Source organism: Chaetodon auriga, chromosome 11, assembly GCF_051107435.1.
Source record: "Chaetodon auriga isolate fChaAug3 chromosome 11, fChaAug3.hap1, whole genome shotgun sequence".
Lineage (NCBI taxonomy): Eukaryota > Metazoa > Chordata > Actinopteri > Chaetodontiformes > Chaetodontidae > Chaetodon > Chaetodon auriga.
The window spans coordinates 17,062,739-17,088,011 of NC_135084.1; the positions used below are offsets into that span (position 1 = coordinate 17,062,739).

Sequence of the window (25,273 nt, forward strand, 5' to 3'; positions counted from 1 at the left end):
TTCATAAACCACAGACAGACCACAGTAATCCAGTGTCAGACTCTTTGGCAGTTTTAGCATTTGAGATGCTAATGGTGTTGAGTTCATCCACATAAGTTATGAGTTCCTTGACATTTCAAGTGTAGTTCCTGAACTGAGCGCAAAATATTATCCAGATAGAGAAATGTTAATCTTTCGTCTGAAGAACTGTCTCCGGGTCACCCCTTTGGAGAAATGGCAGTTTAATCCACGTTGCCTCAATCATTCCTTATCTAAGCCTCAAACCTTCCATCTTTTGGACTGAATTGTTCTTATTTTCCATCCTCAGGATAAGACAGAGCTCCTTTTTCCAGAAACTGTGATTACCACACTTAAAAAATATATTTTTTATTTGAGCTCGCTTTGCTTTCTCTTCTTCGTGTGACATTATCTTTCTGGAAATATTTGTTGATTGTGTGAGTCACGAGCTTACATATTTCATTTTTCTTCTCACCAACTGATACCAATAGAACCATAAATAGAGATTGTGATCTGTACTTTGTTTGTGGATCTTTTACTGTTATTCAGACACCATAAAAGTACATTGTGCATCTGTTGTTGCAGCGTTATGAGGGTAAACAGATCTAATCTTAAGTGTGCAGCCGCTATCTCTCTTCTATTAGGAGCTTTGAACTCAGTGGTCAGCAGAAGCTCCTGTTAATGTGTGAAGTGAAAGTCAGCTGGGCTCGTGTCTGGAATCCAGCTGACGCTTGTTAGATCTGCCTTAGCTCCTTCAGCTATGCTTGCTTTAAGGATTTTTCATGATTAAGGCTTCAGCCAGGCTCAGCTAATGTGACCTTACCCATGTGAGGGGGAAAAATGTAGTGGAATATATCAGTAACTATAGGCTCTTCAGACGTTTTTACAAACAGAATCACATGCTTCTGTCTTAAAAAAAGGCTTCCCTGTTGTTAGTTAGAGTGAACCAAACCCTGGTTAAGTAGTGGATGTGACCAAGTTCTGAAAACAGGCACAAACTGCAAAAACTAAGTCACTGCTGGTGTTTATATGGTTAACTCTGTGAAGTACAGAAAGGAAGATTTCCATTGGCTGGGCTGCACGCCGTAGTCAGAGCTCTAGTGTTTCATGGAGACAGAGGGCCATCCCTCTGAGCACAGCTCCAGCCCCTTCATCTGGTTCTATTTAAGACCTCTAGTGCCGACTCTTATGATTGGTGTACACAACCCCCTACTCTTCCTCCAGCTCCAGCCCCAACTGAGGAGAAAGAGGCTTTTTAGCAGATGGTTTATTTTCCAAGGGAAACCATTTCTTTCTCCCACTCTACTGTCCTGTCCTCAGCTGGCTTTAGCTCAGTTTTCTAGCACTGCTATAGCTACTTCTGCTTTCTCATTGCTGCTCCTCTTTCCACTGTGTTAATGTGCCTACCTGCATCTAATGTCCCAGTCCCAGCTTCGTTGGACAGTAAGGATGAGGCCTCTTCAGTAACACAGAATGGATCTTCTGCACTTGACTGCATGATCCTTCACTTTTTGGAGGGATATTCTTTTCCTAGACTCTCAGCATCTCCGTTGCCCTCGTTGTTGGGCTGGAGGGGGATGCAGCTCTATGGCTAGACTCTCAGGAAGATGCACTGAGCCCTGTGAATATTGTGATTGGCTGAGCTCTACAGACAAAGTGGCCTATGGCACAACGAGTGCCCAGCAGTCGTTCTCGTGGACCTATGGCTGGCAGCTGGCTGACAGCATGTTTTTTCCCATCAACCCCAGGTCTGGATGCTTCGGATCCCATGCTCCTGGAACAGTATGTGGTGGTGGCCAGTTACGAGAAACAAGAGCCTGCAGAAATCAGCCTTCAAGCAGGCGAGGTGGTCGACGTCATTGAAAAGAGCGAAAGTGGTGAGTAATCAAAACAACTGTGCTACAAAGACATGTTGAGCAGGAACAGTTTGCATGCATGTTGTGTGTATGTCAGACACAAACAGACTCTTTCATGATTCAGACCATAGCTCCTCAAACATGCTGCCCTTTTCCCTAACTCAACCCTCTCACCTCCTTTGTCCACAGCTTGCTAGCTGTTACTTAGCCCCATCTGGAGGCTCACTTTGGCCTGCAGTCAGCCCTGTTTTTTCCCCACTATTGGTTTTGGCTGAGGGCCAAAATGTTGCCTGTAGCAAGAGGAATGTCTTCCAGACTCGCATTAATTATTCCACCTCACTTTAATGGAAAGCCAGTAAGACATGCCGGATTTACAAATGCCAGCTGCAGAGTCCTTAGTCAGCTGTTTCACCCCTGGAAAGAGCTAGCAAACAAGGCCAACGTGATGTTTTAGGTAATATGTCATTCAGTTTCACAATAGTTAGTGGTTAATGAGTCAGCAGCACACTGACATAAAGCAAAGCTTCATGTTATTCTAGGAATATGATGTAATGCTTCCAGGAACTTGAATCTATTGAAGACAAAAAAAACATGTAAATATGATATTTGTGTTTGAGATGCTGTAAAATGAAAACTGGTTACATAGTTTTGCAGATGTTTTGACACAGAGACACAGAAAAAGCTACTGACCCTGTAGTTACATGTTATTCACTATATGTGTATCAAATCATGTGTCTTAAACACAGTAAAACTATCAACTATCACTGGTCTAAGCACCTCCCTGAGTCACTTTTATTTTGAAGAGAATTTGCCACTTGGAGCACGAGAGTGACTGGAGAGGGCCCAGAAACAGGGTCTGACGTTGAGCTTTAATGGTGTGCTGAGACAGTAAAACAGTAATGGGACTCATGTGTCCTTCAGTGGGGAAAGAAAGATGGAGGAGGAAGCAGTGGCCAGGAAGGCAATGGGACTTGGGTTTCATGATGGGTGTGAGTGAAAATGCCATGCCACACTGGCCTCAAGGAAGAGGGTCCGCATAGGCGGATCACTTTGAAGTGTCACGTGTCCTGCCTTAGGGTTCGTGTATTTGTTTTCACTCCCTGCTCCAGTAGGATTTCAACTCTATGGGGAGCCACAGTGAGGCGGATACTCCAACACCTTGAAGTCCTTTTATCGGGGGCCTTATATGAGCGCTTTCCTCCATGAACTTGTGCTGCATGGTCCTGTGCTTTTTAAGTTGAGGCCCCGTCTTCGCTTTTGTGTTTCAGCTGACCACGATGCAAAGCTGTAGCAGTTGCTCTGCGTGTCAATGACCCATGCAGAATCTGAAACTCGTGCACTTCAGAGGTCTCGTTGCAGATTTATGATTTCTATGGCTTCCGTGTTATTGCTGCAGCTTCGCTTCCATGTTATTATAGCTCTGTTTCATCCTCTTCTCTGATGCAGGCTATATTTTGTTGCCACTCTCAGCTCAGCTCATTCATTCATCACTGGTTCGGTTGGATTTGTCATGAGTTTCTAGAAGGCAAAAACAGTAGGATCTAGGCTTCTTAAAACACACACTAATGCTATTTGACAGTTTTATTATACACTGATGGACACTTTCACAGAGATCTGAAGTAAATACAACCCCTCCACCCCTCTACATCTTGCTATGGAGACTGTTTCCAGCAGCAGTGCTAGCATTTAAGTAAAAACTCAACACCTCCTGCAATGGAAGTCGGCTAAATCTGCTCCATTTGGCTGGGTGACATCACTCCATATCCCTTTGCCAATACTAACAAGACCAGGTGTGTGCTAAGAAGATTTCAGAGCTCATTTGATTTAGCATCCATTCCCTTGCAGGATAAGTACAAACCCTTTAATGGTTTCTGACACATTGATCTGTGCATTACAGAGCTAAATGTGCTGAGTTAGAGGCACTAAAAGGTGGCTATTACATTTATAATGATAAAAGCGTTTTTTATTGAGCCTCCAGCTATAGTCACATATTTTCCTTTAATGCCATGCAGATTTCTCTGGATGCACTGAGTGGAAAATATCTGTACGCTGTCATCTTGCCATCTCATTTTGTATCAGCATTGTGTGTCTGACTGGCTTTATATGAGATTTTTTTTTACACAAAGGTGTGAGAGTGTAGCAGTGACAGATCAAGAAATGGAAAAAAAAAAAACGGCTCTGTGTTATTTTTGCCATTCACCCCAGTCCTTTAGCAGAAGTCCTGCTGTAAAAGCAACTGTACCATAGACCGTGGCTGTGACTGCTGCCCATGCAGTTATCGACTTTTCCTTACCTTGGATTAGATAATATGCGCCTTTAACAGGGCTAGTGAATCTAGGTCAGACCTATAAGCGAGCTCAGCTTTCTCCACTTTTCCAGCCTGCTGTCCCGAGCCAAGACAGTATTTTCCATCGCACAGTTTGTGTCGTGGCCTCTCTTTCAGTTGGTACAGTAGTTTATATTGATTTCTGGTTTGTTAAGTTTAAAGTAGGTGCAGTATGTGGTAAATCAGCAGGGTACACCAAGGTAGACTGATTGATGTTCTTGTGTAGCATGTAGTTTCTCTGGCATAATACTTTTAAAACTCAGGCGTTGCTGTTTGCTAAGACCCATAAAAATGCATGCAATCTGCAGGAGCGATATGAAAATATTACTCAAGTTACATTTTAGTATTGTCAAAACCTATGCTGTATTCAAAATGTGTTTTATAATTATTAACTCTGTCCTCACTCCCTCTGCAGCTATTTTATTTCTCTAGTTTATGAGAGTTTGCCAGGGGGAGATGCTGGCTCAGGAGGAGAGAGTAGCGCAGGGAGAAACTCGGGGAGAAAATGGAAAAAGACATTTCCTGCCAAAGTTAGTGGTTCAGAGAGGTTGGTTCATTATAATGGCTTAATGGATCCTCCAGGATGCCTCCTCAGTTTACACTATATTGGAGAGATGTTAACCAAAGTTAAGCTTGCAGCCTTGTTGGTCAGTTCAGATGCTCTCTACTCAGTGGTTTAAATTTTGCCCTTTAATGGGGTAGTATGTAGGAAGGAAAAACATAATTTGCAGTCACTTCTGGAAATAATGTACTTAATGCAGCTGGTTTGCCTACACCTCAAGGGCAGCGTTAGGTGTGTTGTGCCCAGTCCTGTGTTGAAAATCTGTCTCTGTGGACCAATCAGGGTTTAACTTGTCTCCATTCCAAGTCAGTCTCTATGAATTACAGTTTGCCAGATGAACTCCAGGAATGCCTGTCTGTTTTGGAGAGGCCAGCTCACATCCGTCAGTCCCTCTGGCTCCCCCAAAGACCCCCTGGCACCACCCATGTACAGTTTGTATTGTATCTCTACTGCTCCAGTGAGCTTACTTAAGTAGGGTGGAGTGAGTGAAATTTCAGGAAGAGCCTTAAGGGTCACTTATGGAGACAGCGATCTTAACTGTATAAAATTGCCCTGTTTGTCCTCACGAACAGATTTTAAGTTTGACAAATCTGAGCCATAGAGAAGCTGGAAGGTAACAGAGGAATCCTGCGGGTGATGTTCAGCTGCCTGGCTGAAAGCCTGTAGAGACTGCTGGAGTCCAATCCTGGCAGATTAAGCAGGTCTGGCCCCTCAGCATGGCAGAGATGGATGTGCAAAATGTCTTCTTTACCTTCACATGGAAAAAATGTACCAATACAACATTGTTTCTGTCTTCAGGCTGGAAGCGAGATTATCTCAGGGCTCAGCTCAGCAGGAGTTCAGTATTCAGAGAGGCTGATTCTTCCAGGAACTGAGTTTACGCCAAGAGCGCAGACTTACTCTTTCAAGCATTACTCCTGTAGAATTGAAAGTTATCTATGAAATTTTATAAGGCAGTATGTGAATAATGACATAACTTCCTGATCTAGATAAAATTGGGGGTGGGGGGGTGACCAGGGTAAGATATGGAGAGAAACTAAGTTCAATGAATATGATTTATGTAGGGAAGCTAAAGCAACAACAGTTTGCTGATGCTATCGTGCCGGCCTTCATTTCACTAAAATTCAACTTGGATCCTTTTTTATTAGTAGCTTCTCCTATCATTGTTATCATTGTGCTGTTTACTGTAGCGCTGGTCTACAGTACTCCCTAGGTCCTCTTGTTCAGCCTGCACAGATTACAGTTTATTAGAATGACAGTTGACTTCCTTCAGTACATAGATAGTAGCACCAAAACATGTATTATAATCAGTGGGTCAATGAAAAATCTGCAAGCTTTATGCAGATTTTAGCATCAGTGGTTCCTGCAAGTGTGACAGCATCATGAACAATGGCTGTTGCAGTTTTTCTGTCTCTGATAGGCAGGAGGGTTAAAGACAAGGTCAGTGTTCTAGTGCTGCTAGTGTGCAAGCCTTCAGTTTGTGCAGTTTCAGCAAGAACATGTTGCCTTGTATAAAAGAAAAACCCTATAATTCTTGTCAATGAACCACGAAAGACATGACGCAGAAAACTTGCCAAGTGTTAAATGTCTTTTTTAAGCTGAAGTTGCAGCAGCAGATGGAAGACACATTATCCTCTCATAGTAATCCCCATCCTCCACATTCTTTCAGCTTACCATAGGAAGTACTCATGACTGTCTCAAGAAATTAACCTTATCCTGTATTTTTAGATATGGAAACTCAAATTGGAGGTTTGTAACGGGCATTTCAACGGAGGCTCCTACTGCTGTTTTTTCTTGCATCTTGTCACAGAGCAACGCAGGCAGAGTGGATGAAGAACAGGAGCATTAACACTATTTAAGAGGACAAATAGTCGTAATAATAGTGCACAGAAATCAGTCTGTGGAGCCATAAAGGTGCCTCTCTCGCAGTCACAGAAGAATTGACCATTGAGTTAAACCAGCATTTTAAAAGGTGGGCTTTCAGACCCTCAAGGACTGCTGTGTCTCCAAATCAGTAGAGAGCACACAAGCTGTGGGCTATAGCTTCGTTCAGACCATGAGGGGATCCATTGAGAGGCTGGGAGGTTGTTCCTTAGGTCAACATCAGCCCTTGAAAGCTGTGTTGTGCCGTTTTCCCCCAAACCCACCCCCACACCAGAGCCACCCAGGTAATTGAAACCCAGTGTTTTATGAAAACTAGAAGTGTGTGTATTGGACTGGGTACCTTCCCCCTTGTGCCTTGATACTGGATCCACTGTTAATGAATACAGAAGCTGGAAATGAATGGTGTTTTCTCCTGCTCTGCTCAACAGTGGTGTCAGATATCTGCAGGACTGCTGAGCCACTGCATTCCTCATCATTTCAGGTCGTGGAAAAAAAAAGCCTTCTTGTGCTGCTGAATCTGTGGTTCTCATATTCATGCTAGATGTGTAGAAATCTTTCACGAGTATTACAGAGTTACTCCAAAGCACAAAACAATGTTGATGTCGGATTTCAGTACATTTAAAGGTCTATTTATCTCAATGATATATTTGTAGGGATGAGGAGGATATTAAGGAGCATTGCAATGTCACAGTGTGTTAGGCATGCTGTTGCTCTGCTATCTGACTTGATTGATTGTGTATCTAGATTGTGGTTTTGTTTTATAGGTCATCCAGTCACCTTGGGAAAAACCCCAAATGGCATAAATCTAGTTTCTCGTTTCAGTTTAGAATCTGTTGTTGATTACAGTAAAAATGAAGCATGGGTCTTAAAGCTGATCGAGTTTCCAGATGGCAGATACTGTATGACAAATAGAGCTTAGAACTGCTGCTCAGTCTCATTATGTGTCTGTATCTGCACTTGCAGGGGTATAATACAGGTGAGCGTACGAGGACAGCTCCATAAAAGTCTGAGAGTGAGCATCTGTTTACATTTCATACTTTTTCTTTGCAAAAATAAGTGCCTCAGTAGCATTTTTCCATCTGGCATTGTCAAATTGTTGCAAAGCTTTCATCTTACATAGCTAACATTTCTTTTTCTTCATAATGCAGTCAGTTGTTTTTTGAAATGCCTTGCTCATAGTTATTTAAAAGAGCAGTTTGACATTTTTGGAAACACGCTTATTTGTTTTTATTCACGGTCAATTATGTCACATCTTTTATGATTGGCCAACACAAAGCCGAGGCAGACAATTCTCAGACAATTAGTCTGTATTTATGTCTGACTCAGATTCTCACAGCTACATTTACACGAGTTGTAGAAATCGTGTACTGGAGGAAACAATACATATTCTGTGTCTGCAGGTTTAGGAGCTGATAGCAAATCACTGACCATGACAACGTTGTCAACGAAGCCACATTAAACCCACTTTCCTCTGGGGACAGGATCGCTGTGAAGGATCTCCAGCAACACCGTATATTCAGCGTCACTAACAATTTATTGATCAATAGAAAATATGTCTCAAAATAGAAAACGATTTGTAGCCTTTTCATAACATGACTTACCATCCGGTCTGCGGTCCAGACAGATATGAGAGTTATACTGACTTCTCATCCAACCCCCCACCACTCCCCAAATCTCACATTTGTGCTTTAAATCCAGATCTGCATGTTTCATGCAGTCTAAATTAGGCTCACATCATCATTTTCTTTATTTTATTACACATGTAATCTGACCAGTTTTGCACTCGAATACCAAAGCACAGACTTAGTTACAACTTGCCCTCAGCTACACTTCAAACACCCAGTGCTTCATGATGTCCTTGTAGTCTAGTACAACAGTGTTGTCAAGACAAACTGTTTGGTTTCTTGCTTTCTGAGGTTGTGACATTTGAGGTTGTTGCCTGTGGTCATGATCCTATGGTGTGATGGTGTTATGTGAGATCTCCACCAGAGGGTTGTGGGTTTAGCTATTGTCTTATGCAACCACTGACCCCGAAACGAAACTCTGCTCAAACGCTTTAAAAGCTTTTTGATTTACTCAGGATGTTGACTAAGTAGCTATAATCGTAATATTGAATAATGTTTAGCAAAGTGTATTGCCAGTCAGCATTTGGCTGTGTTCTTTTTTTTTCCGTTGTGGTTGAAACTCTGTAGCAGCTTTCCAAGATTTTCAACTTTTCCTTACGTGGATAACGATGCAGGGATACATGGAGGAAAGCAGTTTGTGTTATCGACTGATCAAAAACAAAGGCACAGATGCAGGTGTAGCTTTGTAATGTGTGTCAGCACTCTCTGCTGTGGGAACCAGACAGTTGCACTGATACATGTGCACTCGTAGAAACACACACCCCCACACATATTTCCAGACACAAGGTATGCTTCCTTCACCTTTGTTCCTCCCACATCTGTTCGGATAATCTCTGCCATCCGGAAACGAGGAAGAGAGAGCACGTTCCTCTCCTAATCTTCTTCCTATTATCTGCAATTTCACCTTTCAGCAACTGAATCCACGACTTCATTCACTCTTCACAATTCACTCAGCTTTGCTTTTAACTTTTTCACTTCATGCAAAATCTCTGTCTTGGCAGCTGGAGACCCAGGAAACAGCTGTTTCATTTGTAATGACCTCAGTTTAAAGTCTTGGTCATGATGAATGCACTAATGATAACCCTGTCACAGATGAAGTTCAGAATCATATTCCCCTGCCAATAGATATTCCTCAAGAATGATGCAAACAAAAGAGATGATATGTGACGTTTATAGGGTCATTTCATTTGAAACATAGCCTATGGATTAAATAAGTTCATGTTCAGCACATAGTTTATGAAAGCTGGATTTTTGTCATTTTGTGTTGCCTATGCAAGATAAGATATTCATTGATCTCCCAGAGGGGAAATTCTGGTATTACAGCAGCAAAACAATGCCAGAAAAAACATGCAACTAAAAAAATAAATAGTTACAAAGGGTATAAAATAACTATAGAATCAAACAATAAGATCAAAATTACAGTAGCGTTAAGGCATTAAGTGGTGTTGAACTAATAGAGCAATACTGTGTCTAGCAAAGCGACATGCTGGTGAGATTAGTAGCAGCAAAGTCAGCAAATTATATTCTATTCTATAATTATGGATGAATAGATAGAGCACTTATCAGTCCCAGTGGGAAAATTAACAGCAGCTTAGAGAAAAAAAAAAACACAAAGATAATGAACAAAAAACTATTACCTTAAAGTAATATCTTAAAAAAGCTTAGAATAAGTGGGAGGACTTTACTGTATATGTGTAATACATCCACTGTGGACCTCGTTTTGTGTGAGATTGAATTGCAGTTACTCCGTGAATGAACACATGAAAGACACAAAGCAGGTTTCTCGATTAGAAGCGGGCTTTTCTCTTGCATTTCATGTAAGTGCAACCTGTCTGACATTAACCTGCAATGGCCACGAAAACAGCACTTGTGTAATGTGTGTGTGTTTTTTAAAACTGCTTTTATTGCTTCCTTTGAGGTTCGGTGAACTCAGCCTAAGCACCTGCCATATGTGAGCATGGCTGAAAAACACAAGCAAGGTGGGCCGAGCCATCAGTAACAGCATGTGTTTACTGAGGCCTTTTAAAGTGACCGGCTTCGCTGTGCATGTATGTTCAGACTTACAGCCAAGTGCTCTCAATTAAAGCACATTCTACACCTTAGTCTTGGATTTGCTTATGTGCTTAAGTGTCAGTTTGCTAAAGTGAAAATAACATTTCCCCCAAGCTGCCATGTTAATTTGAAAATGGCAATTTGCTAATGTAAGGAATTTTTTTCTTTATTTAGTTGATGTAGGTCTTTTTCATTCTGCCAAGCTGACCTTTCTTTATAATGGTCAATTTAATTTAATGTACCACTAATGTAGTTGACGTTGCCCTTTGCTGGTCATTAAACAGGACACATCAGATTTATTTTAATGTCGTCAGTGACTTAATGAAGTATTGCAAAATGCTGGTATAATGAACTCATTTAAAATTAGGATGACAGTATAATAAATGTTTAACAATCCTTGAATTTTCTCACAAACCTTCAACTCCACCGTATCTGCATTTTGTGTCCTTTTGCTTGGCACTGTTTTGTTTTTTTTATAGCTTGTTGCTCTCTCTGATTTATTGGCATGAGGTTTTGTTCAAGCCACAGCTTTGGTGCAAAGACTGAGTGCATTACACGGCTTGTTACGTACCTGAGTCCAAGCCAGCATGTTGCTCAGAGCCAAACACTAACAGCATCCTCCTATCTAGACCCACCCTGACTCTATGCAAAATAGCCCCACTATACAGATGATTTTGTTGTGTAGCTTAGCAGGATCCTCAGTAAAATAAATCATCCCTCACATGAATCACAGAGATTGATTGCGTAAGATAAAAAAGCCCTGGAAGGATTTTCTCTGTGATTTCCTGCACTGAAAAAGTCATGCAGTCTGTCAGCAGGACATCTTCTAGCACTCCAGTTAAAGTTGGTGGACAGATTGGCGTAAGGCCAGAGAACAATTTGATCCAGTCATGTTAGTCATTAGAATTTGGGATTGCCAACATTACACAATTATTAGGTATTTATAAGTATAACTATGGTATGAAACTGCCTGAGAAAGGAACCTGATACCAAATCTTACAGGCACAAATGCAGAAATCAGTAAAATGTAGAGAAAACCATGACATCTCTGAATGTAATAACAGGTTGGCCAATTGTTCACTGCTGGCAGAGGTTTGTATCTCCGCTCTGAGAGATCACATGCCACCATCCAGCAGGTGGGAAATGGTGCGTGTAGTAATTTTTAAAATTCTCTCTGACTGTACTAAACCATTTCTCTTGAAAAAAAAGTCTTCAACACTGACACTGCATGTTCACGTCAACAATCAAACACCAATAATAAACTAGCTTTTTCTAATTCACAGCGCCCTTTAAATGCTGCCTGCCTAATTGTGCGGCATGACTGTAAGATTAAGGACATGATTAAGGAACATTTTTCACTACATATAGATGAATAACAATTACCTAATGCAGGGGTGTAAAATGTCTTTGCTCTTATTTCCATATTAGCATCCTGTAATTTTGCTTCATCCTTGTACTGTACAATTAATATGATAGGCTCTCAAACTACATTCTGCTTCTTTTTTTTTATTAATTATGTGCAATTAAACTACCTCATAACACACCATTTTTGTAGGAAAATGTACACTGGACGTTTGGACCAGCTGTGGAGGTGTAATGGAACACTCCTTTCCTCTTTATGGGTTGTCCAGACAGCTGTCAGCCATATTGTATTCCTGTAACCACAGCAAATAGTGCATGTGTAGCATACCACATATAGGACTGTTTTTGTGCCAGCTTTGTCACTTAGCTCTCACTTTAGGTCTCCTGTCGTACTTTACATCAGCACACCTTATGTGACACAGTGGATAAATGCACTTCGTTCGCTTTATTGGGATCAGACTTGTGCACCTCTCCAGCTGAGGCATTTGTCATAAAGGAACTGTCAGAGCAATGCTGTCAGAGGAACTGAGTCAAATCAGCTGCAACAGTGCAAATGGATATGTTGGCTTGTAACAGTGCTTCAGGATCGTCCTACCCACTGGAATCACGACTGATCCTGATGAAACGCAGGTTGAACGAGACCTCGTCACGAGTCGAGCTACAGCCAGCCGGCGTTCCCTCTGATGTTCTTGGCCCTGTCTGTAGTTGTAGATTCTGTTGGCAACACAGTGAAGTTTCTCATGTTCATGTGTAGGTCATCCCTGTGATTTGACTAAAACAAAGATGCAAGTGATTTGACGGCGGATGGAAGCCAGACTGGAAGATCTATGGTCGTACGTCATCCGTGTTCATTTTCATCTGTCTTTGTTGAGATTTATCATGTGGATTTTTTGGGGCGGGAATCTTATCACAGGCCCAAATTCATCTGCAAAATTTCAACATATCTTCCAGACCTCCGAAGGCATTTTAATTCCTTCCACTCAAAGTTTAGGCTGTATCTTCCTATGTAATGCACTGTATGACATGTTTGTTAAACATCCTACACAGTCCTGGTGATTTTCAGCCTCTGTGTGTCTCCACAGGTTGGTGGTTTGTCAGCACCGCAGAGGAGCAGGGTTGGGTCCCTGCGACCTATCTCAACTCCCACAGTGGCACACGGGATGACTTGGAGCTGGGCGCCTCTAAAGCTGGGGAAGGTAAGTCTCTGCAGACTCTCCTGCCTCTGCCCACACACACACCTCACACTTTGTTATACACCCACACACAGATACCACCTCTGCCCTCAATCCTCAGTCTTTGATCTGTGACAAAATGGAGCAAATTCGTCTACTTCACCACTGCCGGCCTACGCTAACGGCTGGCGCCGGGCTGGAGTGAACACCTCTCTCTGTCTGCCTGCCATTATAAGCACACTTGAACAGAGTGTAGATTCAGGCCTGGGTAAACAGCAAGGAGGAGCGCCAGCAGAGACCAGACCACAACCACTGAAGTGATGCTCTGTACAGTGATGCTCTGTACAGTAAAGATGCAGCACAATATGACGTGATATGACCTCCGCACAGTGAGCTCATGAAAGAGACATGTGTTTCCATCAGCAGTAAGGAATAAAACGGGAATATCTCAAGAGTCGTGCTCTTTAAATCATGGTTACATCGTTAATTGAAGCAAGCTCTGACATGAATTATGCTATTTCATGCAATGTCTGCTTATCATTGTGGATTGCTGATAAGTTACAGCACAGGAGACAAGTGTTGATGTTAAAATTCGTGAGCTTACTGGAGTCAGAGAAGGATCCAAAACCATGATAAGAAACACACCTATGTAGACATCAGTTTGCCAGAATATAATGCAGACACATGTGGAGCTGAAGACAGCGTCCAATCATGGAGTCGTTTCGATCCCTGTCGGATACGGTTATCAAGCCATCCAAGAGCAGCTCAAGCTGTCTCATTCTTCAAACATTTTCAATATTAAAGGAGTGGAAAAATTCTAATATCAGAGCAATAGAGCTCAATTAGTGTCAAATACTCAGACAGACTGATAGTTTTGACAGGTAGTGCAACAACTGCAGCTTATTGGTTAAGATTTATGCAGTATTGTGTTAGAGAAAACCCAACAAAGTGGAGGCACGGAAATAATTAAGTTGCGTGTTACACTTCCAAACAAACATCAAGATTTTCCAGCGTTCTGGCCAAAACATCTTCTGCTGTACAGTTGTTGTACTCTGTAACAATGGGACCCTGGATCCCCTCGGTGTTGTATATCTTATGACTCAAGGATGGAGGGGGAGAGAGAGGGAATACATTAGGCTAAACAGTGTTTCTGTTTCACAATATGTTTAAATGCCCTTTTCTCCCCGTTGGGACTTACAGAATACACATTTATCAAAGAAGATTTCAACATATAAACATACCACAAATGCAGAAGCACACAGATAGAATCCTAAATGCAAAAGTGCGCACGCAACTCTCCTTTCCACTCTGTCAGAGATAGCTGGAGTTTGCTGCCAGGGGGTTTTCACCAAGGACAATCTGTCAGTGTAATTAGTGTTTATGTGTCTGGTCGGTCATGGGAATGGCATGAAGCTCATACAGCATTTCTTTGTCAGTCCTGTGGTCTTCAGCAGGCTGTGCCACCACATTGTCACAGAAAAAAAAAACACACATTTCTGAAAACCTGCATTTGGAATTCATGTTCGTTCGTTCTCAAAAGCCAAAAAAAAGAGACATGTTGAAAGCTCAGACAGCTTGAGATGTGAGTTTACCCGCTGATCAAAGAGTAAAAACATCCCCCCTTCCTTGTTTTGATCACATTTTATGCAAAAAATAAACCTATTGCTTGAAGGAGTAGTCAGACATTTTGGGAAATATGCTTCCTGGAGGAGAGTTATTTATGTCTGTATGGTAAATATGAGACTACAGATGGTTAGCTTAGCCTAGCATAAAGACTACAAGAAAACAGCTAGCCAGGCTCTGCCGAACGGTTAAATATCAGTCTACCAACACCTCTGAAGCTCACAAATTAACACATTTCGTCTAAATTATTTGGCTGGGACTGGCAACATCCTGGAGTCTCTGCCGGTTGCCTGGCAACTGCTCAGAGGCAAGAAATGATCTCATACGTAACCCCCATAGGACGGTGAAGTGGAGTTTTTATGGGCTGATTTTTGTATAACTGAAACAAACAAGATATAATGTGTTCATAAGTCATTTTAGTGGCCTTTGGACAGAACCAGTCTTTGTGCTAAGCTAAGCTTACTGTTGGTTTGTTGTTGTTGTTGCTTCATATTCACAGTTGGAGTGGTGTTCTCTAATTCTTCACCAGGCATGGAGTCAAGCTATTCCTTTAAAAGTCTTTGCAATAGTGGGATACGATTTTCTTATTCATTTTCACCTGTCTCTCAGATTCTGTCAGATAAATTAAGGGTATTTAATGATAAAAAGGATCTTCTTTGTCCTACATAAGATAATTTACAGGCTCCTTCAATCATTCTGACATGTGACACAAGCTGGCAGAAACGCTTTCCATCTGCGCTGTTTTACCTACAACAGGCACAGGGAACTATAGACTTTCTGACAACTCCAACCAGCGGTACTGTCAGCTGCTCTATTAATTGGATGGCATTCCTGCTGCAGAAATGTGTGTCCCAGATGCTCTAACACAACAGGATGGGAAAACCATTCTAACAACATCCTAATTACAGGCCGCAGAAAAGATGTCTTGGTTTAACACTTCCTGTGTAACCTCACCCATCCACTCTAACTGTCCACCATGTTTTGCTTTGTGGTCTCGTTTTTATGTCCCCCGTGTAGCTAATAATTGGCCTCTCCGGGTTGGATCCATGTCATTTGTGTGCTGTGTGTTTGTGTAACATTTGTGCTTGCTCTTCGTGTCTCCCATGTGTGTTTGTTTGTTGTCGTCTGGTCACCACGTGTGTCTGTCTGTCAGTTACTAAGCGACATAAGGCTCATCTGAAGAGGCTGGACCGGAGATGGACGTTGGGGGGTGTCATCAGCAGGCAGCAGAGCCGAGGTGAACTGAGACAGATGCTGCATCACCTCCCTCCCTCCCTCCCTTTTGTTATTGTCTCCTCACCCCTCTTATCACATGGCTCAACTCGTCCCTCTCCACATGCACACATTTGTTCAGCCTTTCATCATGTGTCGTCATCCCGCAAAAGCATTTATCATAAACCACAATCCACCACAACTAACCACTAACTGACGTTGATATGAAATGAGCCTGGAAAGCAAAGGTGAAATCAGCAACTTTTATATACACCAATTATTGATGCTAAGCTCAAATTATGTTACAAAACTGCTCCATGTAAGCGTTTTTGTTATAATTAAACACCGCGTGCCAAAACCAATCTTCCCAGAATCCCAGAAAAAAAACGGCCCACTCATCTGAAAGTAGTTGCATAATAGACTTTGGAATGCCTCACGCTGCATTTTAGAGCCATATTCTGCTTTTTTATGAGAAAATGAAGCGTGTATGTAGTTTTCTAATCAGCGTGTGTTCTACCAAAGCGTGGCAGAAACAGACATTTATCCTGCTGTGGTGTGGGTAGCAACCAGTATTGACAGATAAACAAGAGCCTTATTAATCTGTCACTTATTTAGCAAGAAAATCACATTCTCAATCACAAAGTTGCACATGTTCTTCTTACCAAGGCCAAGGGTTTTTTTTTTTTCACAGGAGATGCATTTGAATTGCTGACAGAGGAGTGAGGATAGGCTATTGAGTTCAGCCCAAACTTTGCACTTGGCAGTGGACGCTGCTCTCTGGAGTGGAGAGAGAGTTGTTTCCACCCTAGCACTGAAATCCTGCTTTGTGTTTAAAAAAAAAAAAAAAAAAAAAAAAAAAAGACTGATATTTTGCTGACTCTGCAAGAATAATTTATAACACTGATGCAGGCGATGCATGTTGTGGTTAACATAGCATCTGATTCAGAGTTTCCCTTAGTTGCATTGCTGGATGTTGTTTGAAAGAGGTTGGTGAGAGGAAAATGGTTTACCAGCCCCAACACAAAGAGGCCGGAAGAGCCCGGCAAAAGGAAAATAAAGCGTACAGAAATATCTTTACCCGTGGAGCTTACTGTAGTTTTTGCAAGCAAAGGGAATTACAATCCCACACCCATTAAAGCTCTGACACAACCCTGGAAACGGGTGGAGAAGAGGAAAAGGGAAAAATTTGTCACCAGAATGTTGATTCCTGTGTACCAAGAGGGAGGACAGCATACAGAACAGGGCCTTTTTATGTGCTCCTCTCCTTCTTGAACACTTCTCCCTGTGCCGGCTGCTCTCAGACAGGAATCGCTATAATGACAGGAAATGATGTCTTTGCTCTGCCCCTTGGCCTCATGGGAGTGCATAAGTCAGAATGGAGCCTCTGCTCTCTGTTATGTGCTGAGTTAGGAGATGCTCAGAGTCACAAGGCTAAGGACACTAGTTGCTCGCTCCATGTGCTGTGGTTCCTCTTGGTCAGTTTCTTTTCTGAATACCTGTGACCTTAGTTATCTTAAAGTGGTTTATAGTATGGACCACTACATTTTATTTATTTATTTATTTTATGCTGATAGAGAGATGACAGGAAATGAACCATTGAGGTTGCGATTCATGATCAGTGTCTGAAAACAGGCACACAGATTATGACTGTTGCTCTGATCTTGACGATGATTTCAGTGTAATGACTGATGGTGATGATTGGACCTGGTCTGTTGCAATCTGGGACAGTCGGTGTTGACAGCCGACAGCTATAGTGTGTGATATGTAATAGTTCTTATCTTGCAAGTCATTTTTAAATTATTTTAAACATGTTTGATGTTTGTGACAGATGTTGGTGACCATTGGTGTCACTTGTAAAATAAACAGCTCTACCTGAAATGAGCTTTGTAAGTTCATTCACCTGCAGTTCCCTCCATAGGCTGTACAGCCTACACCGTATCATCCAAGATGTCACCCAAAATTTGCACTTTATTGTGTCTTTTTCAGTGCAAATACCACTGCATATAAAGAACATGCAACAGTTGGTGTTTTCGCTCAATTTGCGGATCGTCTACTGCTAGAACTCCATTGGTTACGGATCAGTGTTTTGTCTAGTGTATTTACTATGTTATGAGGCTTGTGCTCCTTCCTGACTCTCAAAGACAAACATCTGTGCATGGACTGTCTTAATGTGTGGTTTGTCCAGTCTTTCAGCAAGTCTTCAGTTTGTCCCAAGCTTTAAAGGATTACATTTTTTCTCTGTTCTGCCTTAAAACAATACTCACGCAGATATGTACATTGTAAGCATTGTTGTTCCTCCTATTCACACTGACCGCAAAGGCATCCATTTCTAAAGTGTTTTCAATGAAAGTGGGACAAAATTCACGGTTTCCGTTTCGTGCAGAAATGCACTGAGGTTAAAGCAGTTTGAGGCTGTCAAATCACACGAGTATCCTCCAAAGTTAGTCTTTTTCTTGTTGTTGTGTTTCCACAGTGTTTCCTCGCTGAGCCATGGTGGAGGGACAGTCGCAAAAAGATGGAATCTTGTGCTAAAAATACTGTAATGCTAGAAGATACCCAATTGCAAGTTTTAGCTGAAATGGGACTGTGGATTTTGTCCCCTATCACTTAAGATGGCATTTCTTTGAGGCCAGTATAGACAGGAGGAGGAGCAAGTAGTTTTTCAATGTACACATGGGCATGTGAGTCTTATTTTAAGACAGACTTAAAAAAAATGTGACGCTATCCTTTAACCCCAGTAACCCTTATTTGTGTTGGGAATCAGACTGCAGCTCATAAGACAATAATATCAGAATGTTTTGCCCATGGTAATGATGCTAACACTACAAGATTCATACATGATATTTTTAAGTGCAAGAATTAATTATGCCCTGCAGTTATTCGTTGCATTATAAAGGTCTCTCAGCTTCATAAAAAAGCAAACCATTTTAACACACATACCACTTCTACTTGCTGAACCAACTGCCAGAAAGCAGAGCAGTTCCTGTTTTAAAGAAAAGATATACCCCTGCTCCAGTATCATATCGCAAAATTGGTGCCAATGTCTCGCAAGAGAATCTATTTTTATATATTGCTGTAACCCCATAAATATAAAAAATCTTCACAAAAGATTGATAGAATATACTTGTTCTTTTTCTTTTCTTTCTCTTTTCCAATAATTATATTGTTTTATTGATCTTATGGCCTCTAAAATATTGCCATTCTCTGCTCTGGCTTTGGCAGAAGAGAAATACGTAACAGTGCAGCCCTACACCAGCCAGGGCAAGGATGAAATTGCTTTTGAGAAAGGAGTCATTGTGGAGGTGATTCAGAAGAACCTGGAGGGCTGGTGGTTCATCAGGTAAACCTCTGCTCACTTGCTTCAGACATTTGTTACCATTCCGAAAAGATGATGTGTTCACATCATTTTCTCCTCCAACTTACCTTACAGGTACCAGGATAAAGAGGGGTGGGCTCCAGCTTCTTACCTGAAGAAGCTGAAGGATGACCTCTCTCCCCGTAAGAAGACTGTGACGGGCCCAGTGGAGATCATTGGAAACATCATGGAGATCAGTAACCTGCTTAACAAGAAAGCCTTGAGTGAGAAAGATGTGCAAACTGAAGGTGTCCCAGAGAGCCCCCAGGTGGCCAGGAAGGAGATCAGCTTGCCAATCCCATGTGCTGACTCCAGCCCTGCTAATACCCCACAGGATGGAAAGAGTAAAGCAGAGCCTGCCTCACCAGCTATTGCCCGCATCGCCCCTCACCGGGTGGAAATTGGTAAGTCATCTCATGTTGCGTGCTTGAATTTATGTCGAGACTTGAAGTTCTGTCAAGTTTCAGCAAATTGCTAATTTCTCAATTTCAAACTTAAAAATCTTATTGTTAAATTTCTTGAGGCTCATAAATGTATTTTCTTCAATGTAATCATGTATGCTTTTCTTGGTCTGTGATTGTTTCACAGGTTCCCCCGTCCTCAGGCAAAAACCTCCTCCTCGAAGAGATGCAACCCTGGTAAGAGGGTTTGATATTTTAGCCATCCATCCATCCCTTTAGTCATCCAGTCATTTAAGTAGTTTTTATTGATTGAAGCTCATGCTGTTAGAAAGGCTGCATTTATAGCTGCTAATAAATGTATACCCCTTGTGAGCCATTTTAAATAGCAGTTTACAGTCTTTACTTTTGTTCATGGTTAAAGAGCAATTAAAGGGATCATCAGAGGCATAATGTGTACATTGAATTTAACTGAAATGAATGGTCATGCGCAGGACTTTGATATCTGCAACTTTTCCATTGTACGAAGAATTAGCAACAAACAATAACAAATAACAAATAGTAGTGACATTCGGAATCCTGCTTAATTAGAAGAAGACGTTCTTAAAGTATCAAAAGTAAAAGTGCTCATTTTGCTGAAAAATCCTGTGAGTCCTGTGACTTAAATATTTATATGTTGCATTGTAATGCATTAGTATGAAAGCAGCAATTTACTGCTGCAGCTCACTGAGGTGGAGCTGGTTTTTACAACTCTATAAAAAGTTAAGTATTTTAGTCGAGTCCCTGGGGTCAGGCCCCCTCATAAGTCTCACAAGATAAATGTGAGGGATCATGAGATGATCAATGGGCTAGAAAAGAAGGAAAAACAAAGTTCAGTGAGAAAATATTGTATTCGGTTCTTGGATTCTTTTCTGATCTTTGCTTTTGTGCTTGTGTGAAATAATAATTCATTTTACCTTGTACTACCTGAAACAATTATTTAAATGAAACCATCTCAGAAGTTTAAAGGTCAGATCTTTCTTTGGTGGAAATGCTAACAACTTGGAGCTGCAGACGTCTTAATTTTTTTTATTTATTATAATTTTTTTAGCAGCCTCAAGTCAAGAAAGTTGAAAACTGGTCCAAATCCAAAACTTTGTTTTATAAGATGATCATATGCTTTTTAATGGAAATTCTTTATGTGAAAAGCAACTAGTTTCCACAGCTGTCGGATAAATGTAAAATTAAATGGAAATTCTGTCTAAACCAGACTTAAATACAGTACTTGAGTTACCTTCCACCACTCACAGTATGTCTAACAGTGCAAATTTCATTTATGCTTAGGGATTTCAGTTACCATCCCCACCAGAGCCCCCTACAGTTGAAGCAGAGTATTACACCATCGCAGATTTCCAGTCCTGTATATCTGATGGTATCACTTTCAATGGAGGACAGAAAGCAGAGGTAAGCATCCTTTTTAAAGGTTAACTTCACTAGCATGACAATCTTAAACTTGGGTAATGACTGTATATCTCTTGCTCAATGATTTTATTCATCCTAGCTCAGTGACAACCCTGCCTTCTGAATCTAAATCGAAAATGCCTTCACATAGATACTAAAACTCATTTTGAACATGCATTTTAGGTCATTGAGAAGAACTCTGGTGGCTGGTGGTATGTTCAGATAGGAGAGAAGGAAGGATGGGCTCCCTGTTCCTACATTGACAAGCGCAAAAAGCCAAACCTGAATCGCAGAACAAGCACTCTATGCCGCCCAAAAGTTCCACCCCCAGCTCCACCTGTCAAAAAACAGGACTCAGTGGAGACTGCACCTCCCAGCAGCCCTGGGTCAGAAGCTCCAGAGTCTCCTGTATCTCCTGGGAGGCCAGTGTATGAAGAGCCAGAATATGATGTTCCTGCCATTGGTGATCTGGATCTGGAGTCTGAGTTTGAGTTTCTGAGAGGAGAAGGTTCCTTGGTGGATGGAAAGAATGAGGACACTTCCTCCGAGAAGGGATCCCATCTGTCCTCCAAGCCTTCTCCGGCTTCTTCACTCCACAGTGCCTCCTTCAAGATGGGTGAGTCTTTTGAAGATGGCCATGAGGCAGAGGGGGAGGTGGAGGGGGAAGAAGAGTGTATCTATGAGAATGATGGCTTCCGGCCTTTTAGGGAGACACCAGAGAGGCAGTGCAGCAGGGACTCAAATTCCTCCAAGACAAGTGTTTTGTCGGAAACCGGCAAAACTGCAAACCCAACATCAGGTGGATGGAGACCTGCTGGTAACAAGTTCAAGATTGACTTGAATGGGAGCCCATTTTCAGCCAAAGCTGAGGAGGCAGTCAGTCCTAAATCTGCCTCCACTGAGTCAACCCCAGATCTATCCAGAACCAAGAAAGACCAAGAGGAAACCAAGGCATCCTCTTTCACCAAGTCTTCCTCTAAACTAAAGCCTGTGGTGAGGCCTAAACCACAACTAGCCAAGGCATCCAGTGCAGAGAAGATGGACATCAGCACCTTGAGAAGACAGCTGCGGCCAACAGGGCAGCTGAAGAATGGCACCAAAGGTAAAGGAGAGGACTCTGAGACAGCTTCAGTCATCTCCTCAGAGGACTCCTTCTCCTCTCAGAGCACATCTGATCTCTCTTCCATCTATTCTAAAGGAAGCCGGGGAGACTCTGACCTGGAAGGCTGCAACCTGTATCGCACCACAGATCCATATGAGAAAGTCCAAGAGTCTGAGCTCAGCTTCCCCGCTGGAGTGGAGGTGGAAGTGGTGGAGAAGCAGGAGAGTGGCTGGTGGTATGTCCGCTGGGGAGATGCAGAGGGTTGGGCTCCAACTTACTACCTGGAGCCCATCAGGCAACAAGATGACATGGCAGGGTCGGAATCTGATGGCACCCCAACTAAACCTGGAAGCCTCAGTAAGTCCAACAGCCTTGAAAAGAACGAACAAAGGGTGCAGGCATTGAACAACATCAACCAAAACCTAAAGAAGGTAACCCCACCCATCCCAACCAAGCCTCCCGGTGGCCTCTCCAAACCTACTGGCTTGTTCGGTTCACGGAAGCAGAATAGTGCCAAACAGCAGCAGGTTGTCAGACCTCAGTCTGTCTTCATATCAGCCCCAATCAGGGATGGTCCCAGCCCTGTTGGCTCTCTCAGGAGAAATGAGTCCCTCAACTCCACAGACCACCCTCGTGCCAGCCCCACAGTGCGACGCAATGCCTCCTTCGGCACGGTGCCACGCAGCCTGGCACCAAACAACATAGCACTACCCAGCAGGAACAGATCTGGTACTGGTAGCTCTGAATCCCTTGGCCTCGGCTCTCAGAAGAATGCCCTCCCTGTATCCACAGTGAAACCCAAGCCCCACATCATTCATAACAACCTCAGAGAGGTGTATGTCTCCATAGCAGACTACCATGGCGATGAGGAGACCATGGGATTTCCTGAGGGGACCAGTCTGGAGGTCCTGGATAGAAACCCCAATGGATGGTGGTATTGCAAGATTCTAGACAATGGCAGACAAAGGAAGGGATGGGTTCCCTCAAATTACCTCGAGAGAAAGCACTAGCGCTCATGTGTGGAGCTGACAGAACTCTGAACATGCGTGTAAAGACTACTCAAACAGATGCATTTATTTTGTGAAAAAGGCTAACCCTAAGACATTAAGTAAGGATTGAAATCGTGCCCGGTACCTTTGCCAAAAGAAAGAGCAGCCGATCAAATTGTTACTTTGAAATAAAATGAGACATCTGGTCAAATGAGTCTACATGAGACAGTGCCTGAGACGTCGCATTAGGAGCAGTATATTGGGACTTAATGACACAGCCAAAGAGAACACCAGAGTGGAAGAATGATTTGATGATATTCTACAGTGGTTACCTTTAACTTGAACCTTTCTCTGTAAGTTTATAATGTCATTTTTTAAAACTTTTTAAGCATTTAAAGCTTACTGCATGTTTGAAATGATTCATTATACTGACGATGCCTTGAGCTGTTGAAATTAAACCTTTTCCTCCTCCTTTCCGTTAAGAAAATCTCAGTTGTTGCCAAAGCTGCTTTGTGTTAGTCTCATCTTGGTGCTGTCTGTTTGCATGTTTTTTTTATATCTCTTTATACTGTATGTCACCTTTATGTGAAATATTTTATCCACTTAATTGTGTAATATTGTCCTTACGAAACAATTTGTGAGCATCTCTGATTATCACAGTATTTTATCCTTCAATGTAAAAACAGTCCCTGACGATCTCCCCTGAAACTGTTTCTATTTCAGAGGCTAATTGTCCAAAATCAAAACGTCAGTGAAAATATTTATTCATTACTTAAAAAATCATGTTACTTATTTTATTATTATTTTAAGAAATTTACTGATGAAAGAATTGACAACCGTTTAAACATTTCTATGAACTGCTCTATTAGTCATGATAACATTTTGAATTTCTGCTGGGCAGTAAATTTGACGTAACTCTTCAGCTACAGTAGTACTGGGATGCTCACTTTTGTTTTATGTTAACTGTGTGACCAGTGATGATAACTGAAGTGCCAAAAGAATGAATTAAATAAATGCACTTTTCAACAATCATCAGTACTTTGTTTTATTTTTAATTCTCATCACTCATAGTTACTGTTTGCCCACACATCAAGTTTGGTCCTCATCTACAGTGGTATGCAACCTTTTCTGACATGTACTCCCACATCTTGTCAAATTAGCAAAAGTACCTCTCCATCAACGCCACCCGCCATGTTCCAGATACATTCTTATGAATAGATTAGAAACCACATGTTATTTAACATTATTAAAAGGGGATGTTTTTGGTTGCTTTGGTCAAATGCATTTATCACTGGTGGCAGAAACTGGATGCTCCAACTGCTTATCTCTCACTTATAGCTTTCTATTAAAGCTATTCATTACTTTAAACTATTTTCATTGTTTATGTGTTACTTTTAACTATCACTTTCAATTACTTCACCCTTATTATTAGCTAACTATTTCAACTTTTATCCATCACATTTAGCTATTTCAATTGTTTATTGATTGTTTTTAGCTAACTATTTCAACTATATATTCTTTACTTTAAACTACACTACTCAAAAAACATAAGGGAACACTTAATCATCACAGTATAACATCAAGTCAGTTAAACTTAAGGGATCTCAGTCTGTCCATTGAAGAAGCACACGTGATTGTCACTCAGTCACACCTGCTTTGGTGCAAATGAAAGTGACAACAGGTGCAATGGAGAGACAAAAGCAGTACAACCCCCACAAAGGGGATGGTTTTGCATGTGGTGGCCACAGACAATAGCTCTCTCTTTATCCTTCCTGACTGATTCTTCTCTATTTCTGTTAGTGTCCTTGTCACTAATGGTAACATGAGGCAGTGCTTGCTGTCTGGTCAGGGTGCACAGATAATCAAGCTCCTCCAGGATGGCACGTCCATACTTGCGTTTGCTGTGATGAAATTCATGCAAGTTGGATCAACTTGACTTGGTTTCTATTTTTGACATTTATTTTTGGTGTGACTTTGTCCTCAACAGGTTGATGATCAACTTGAATAATTTGTTCATCTTGAGCCGATGTGTGATTTAAGTGTTCCCTTAATTTTTTTTGAGCAGTGTATATCGACAGCTTATTCACCAACATTGTCTGATCATTTCAACTGTTATATATTACTTAGCATACACATAACTGTTTTAGTGTTGGTGTTGACGCTGCAGGGAAGGAGAAACAAAGTAAACAAACTTGTGTTGTAGCCCACATGTCATAGTGAGACGGTGTGTTGTTAGTGGTATTAGCATTTAACGGGACCAAAGTGACATTTCCAAGTAAGTTTACATGCTGTTTAATTTGCTGCAGCTAATTATCTAG

At 41.7% G+C, this 25,273-nt stretch overlaps 1 protein-coding gene across 2 annotated transcripts in view; it reads left to right on the forward strand.

Moving 5' to 3' along the window:
* LOC143328447 (SH3 and PX domain-containing protein 2A-like) overlaps positions 1-23,987 on the forward strand; it is a 55,888-nt gene extending 31,901 nt beyond the window's left edge. The window contains exons 7-14 of one of the 2 annotated variants that reach the window (XM_076743591.1): positions 1,746-1,874; positions 12,747-12,860; positions 15,613-15,696; positions 18,894-19,011; positions 19,102-19,430; positions 19,615-19,664; positions 20,748-20,867; positions 21,048-23,987. In XM_076743591.1, the coding sequence (XP_076599706.1) occupies positions 1,746-1,874; positions 12,747-12,860; positions 15,613-15,696; positions 18,894-19,011; positions 19,102-19,430; positions 19,615-19,664; positions 20,748-20,867; positions 21,048-22,976 (2,873 nt within the window). In that variant the 3' untranslated portion in view covers positions 22,977-23,987. The remainder of the gene's footprint in view (positions 1-1,745; positions 1,875-12,746; positions 12,861-15,612; positions 15,697-18,893; positions 19,012-19,101; positions 19,431-19,614; positions 19,665-20,747; positions 20,868-21,047) is intronic. The other variant, XM_076743592.1, reaches the window with a different exon arrangement.
* Positions 23,988-25,273: the final 1,286 nt, after the last annotated feature.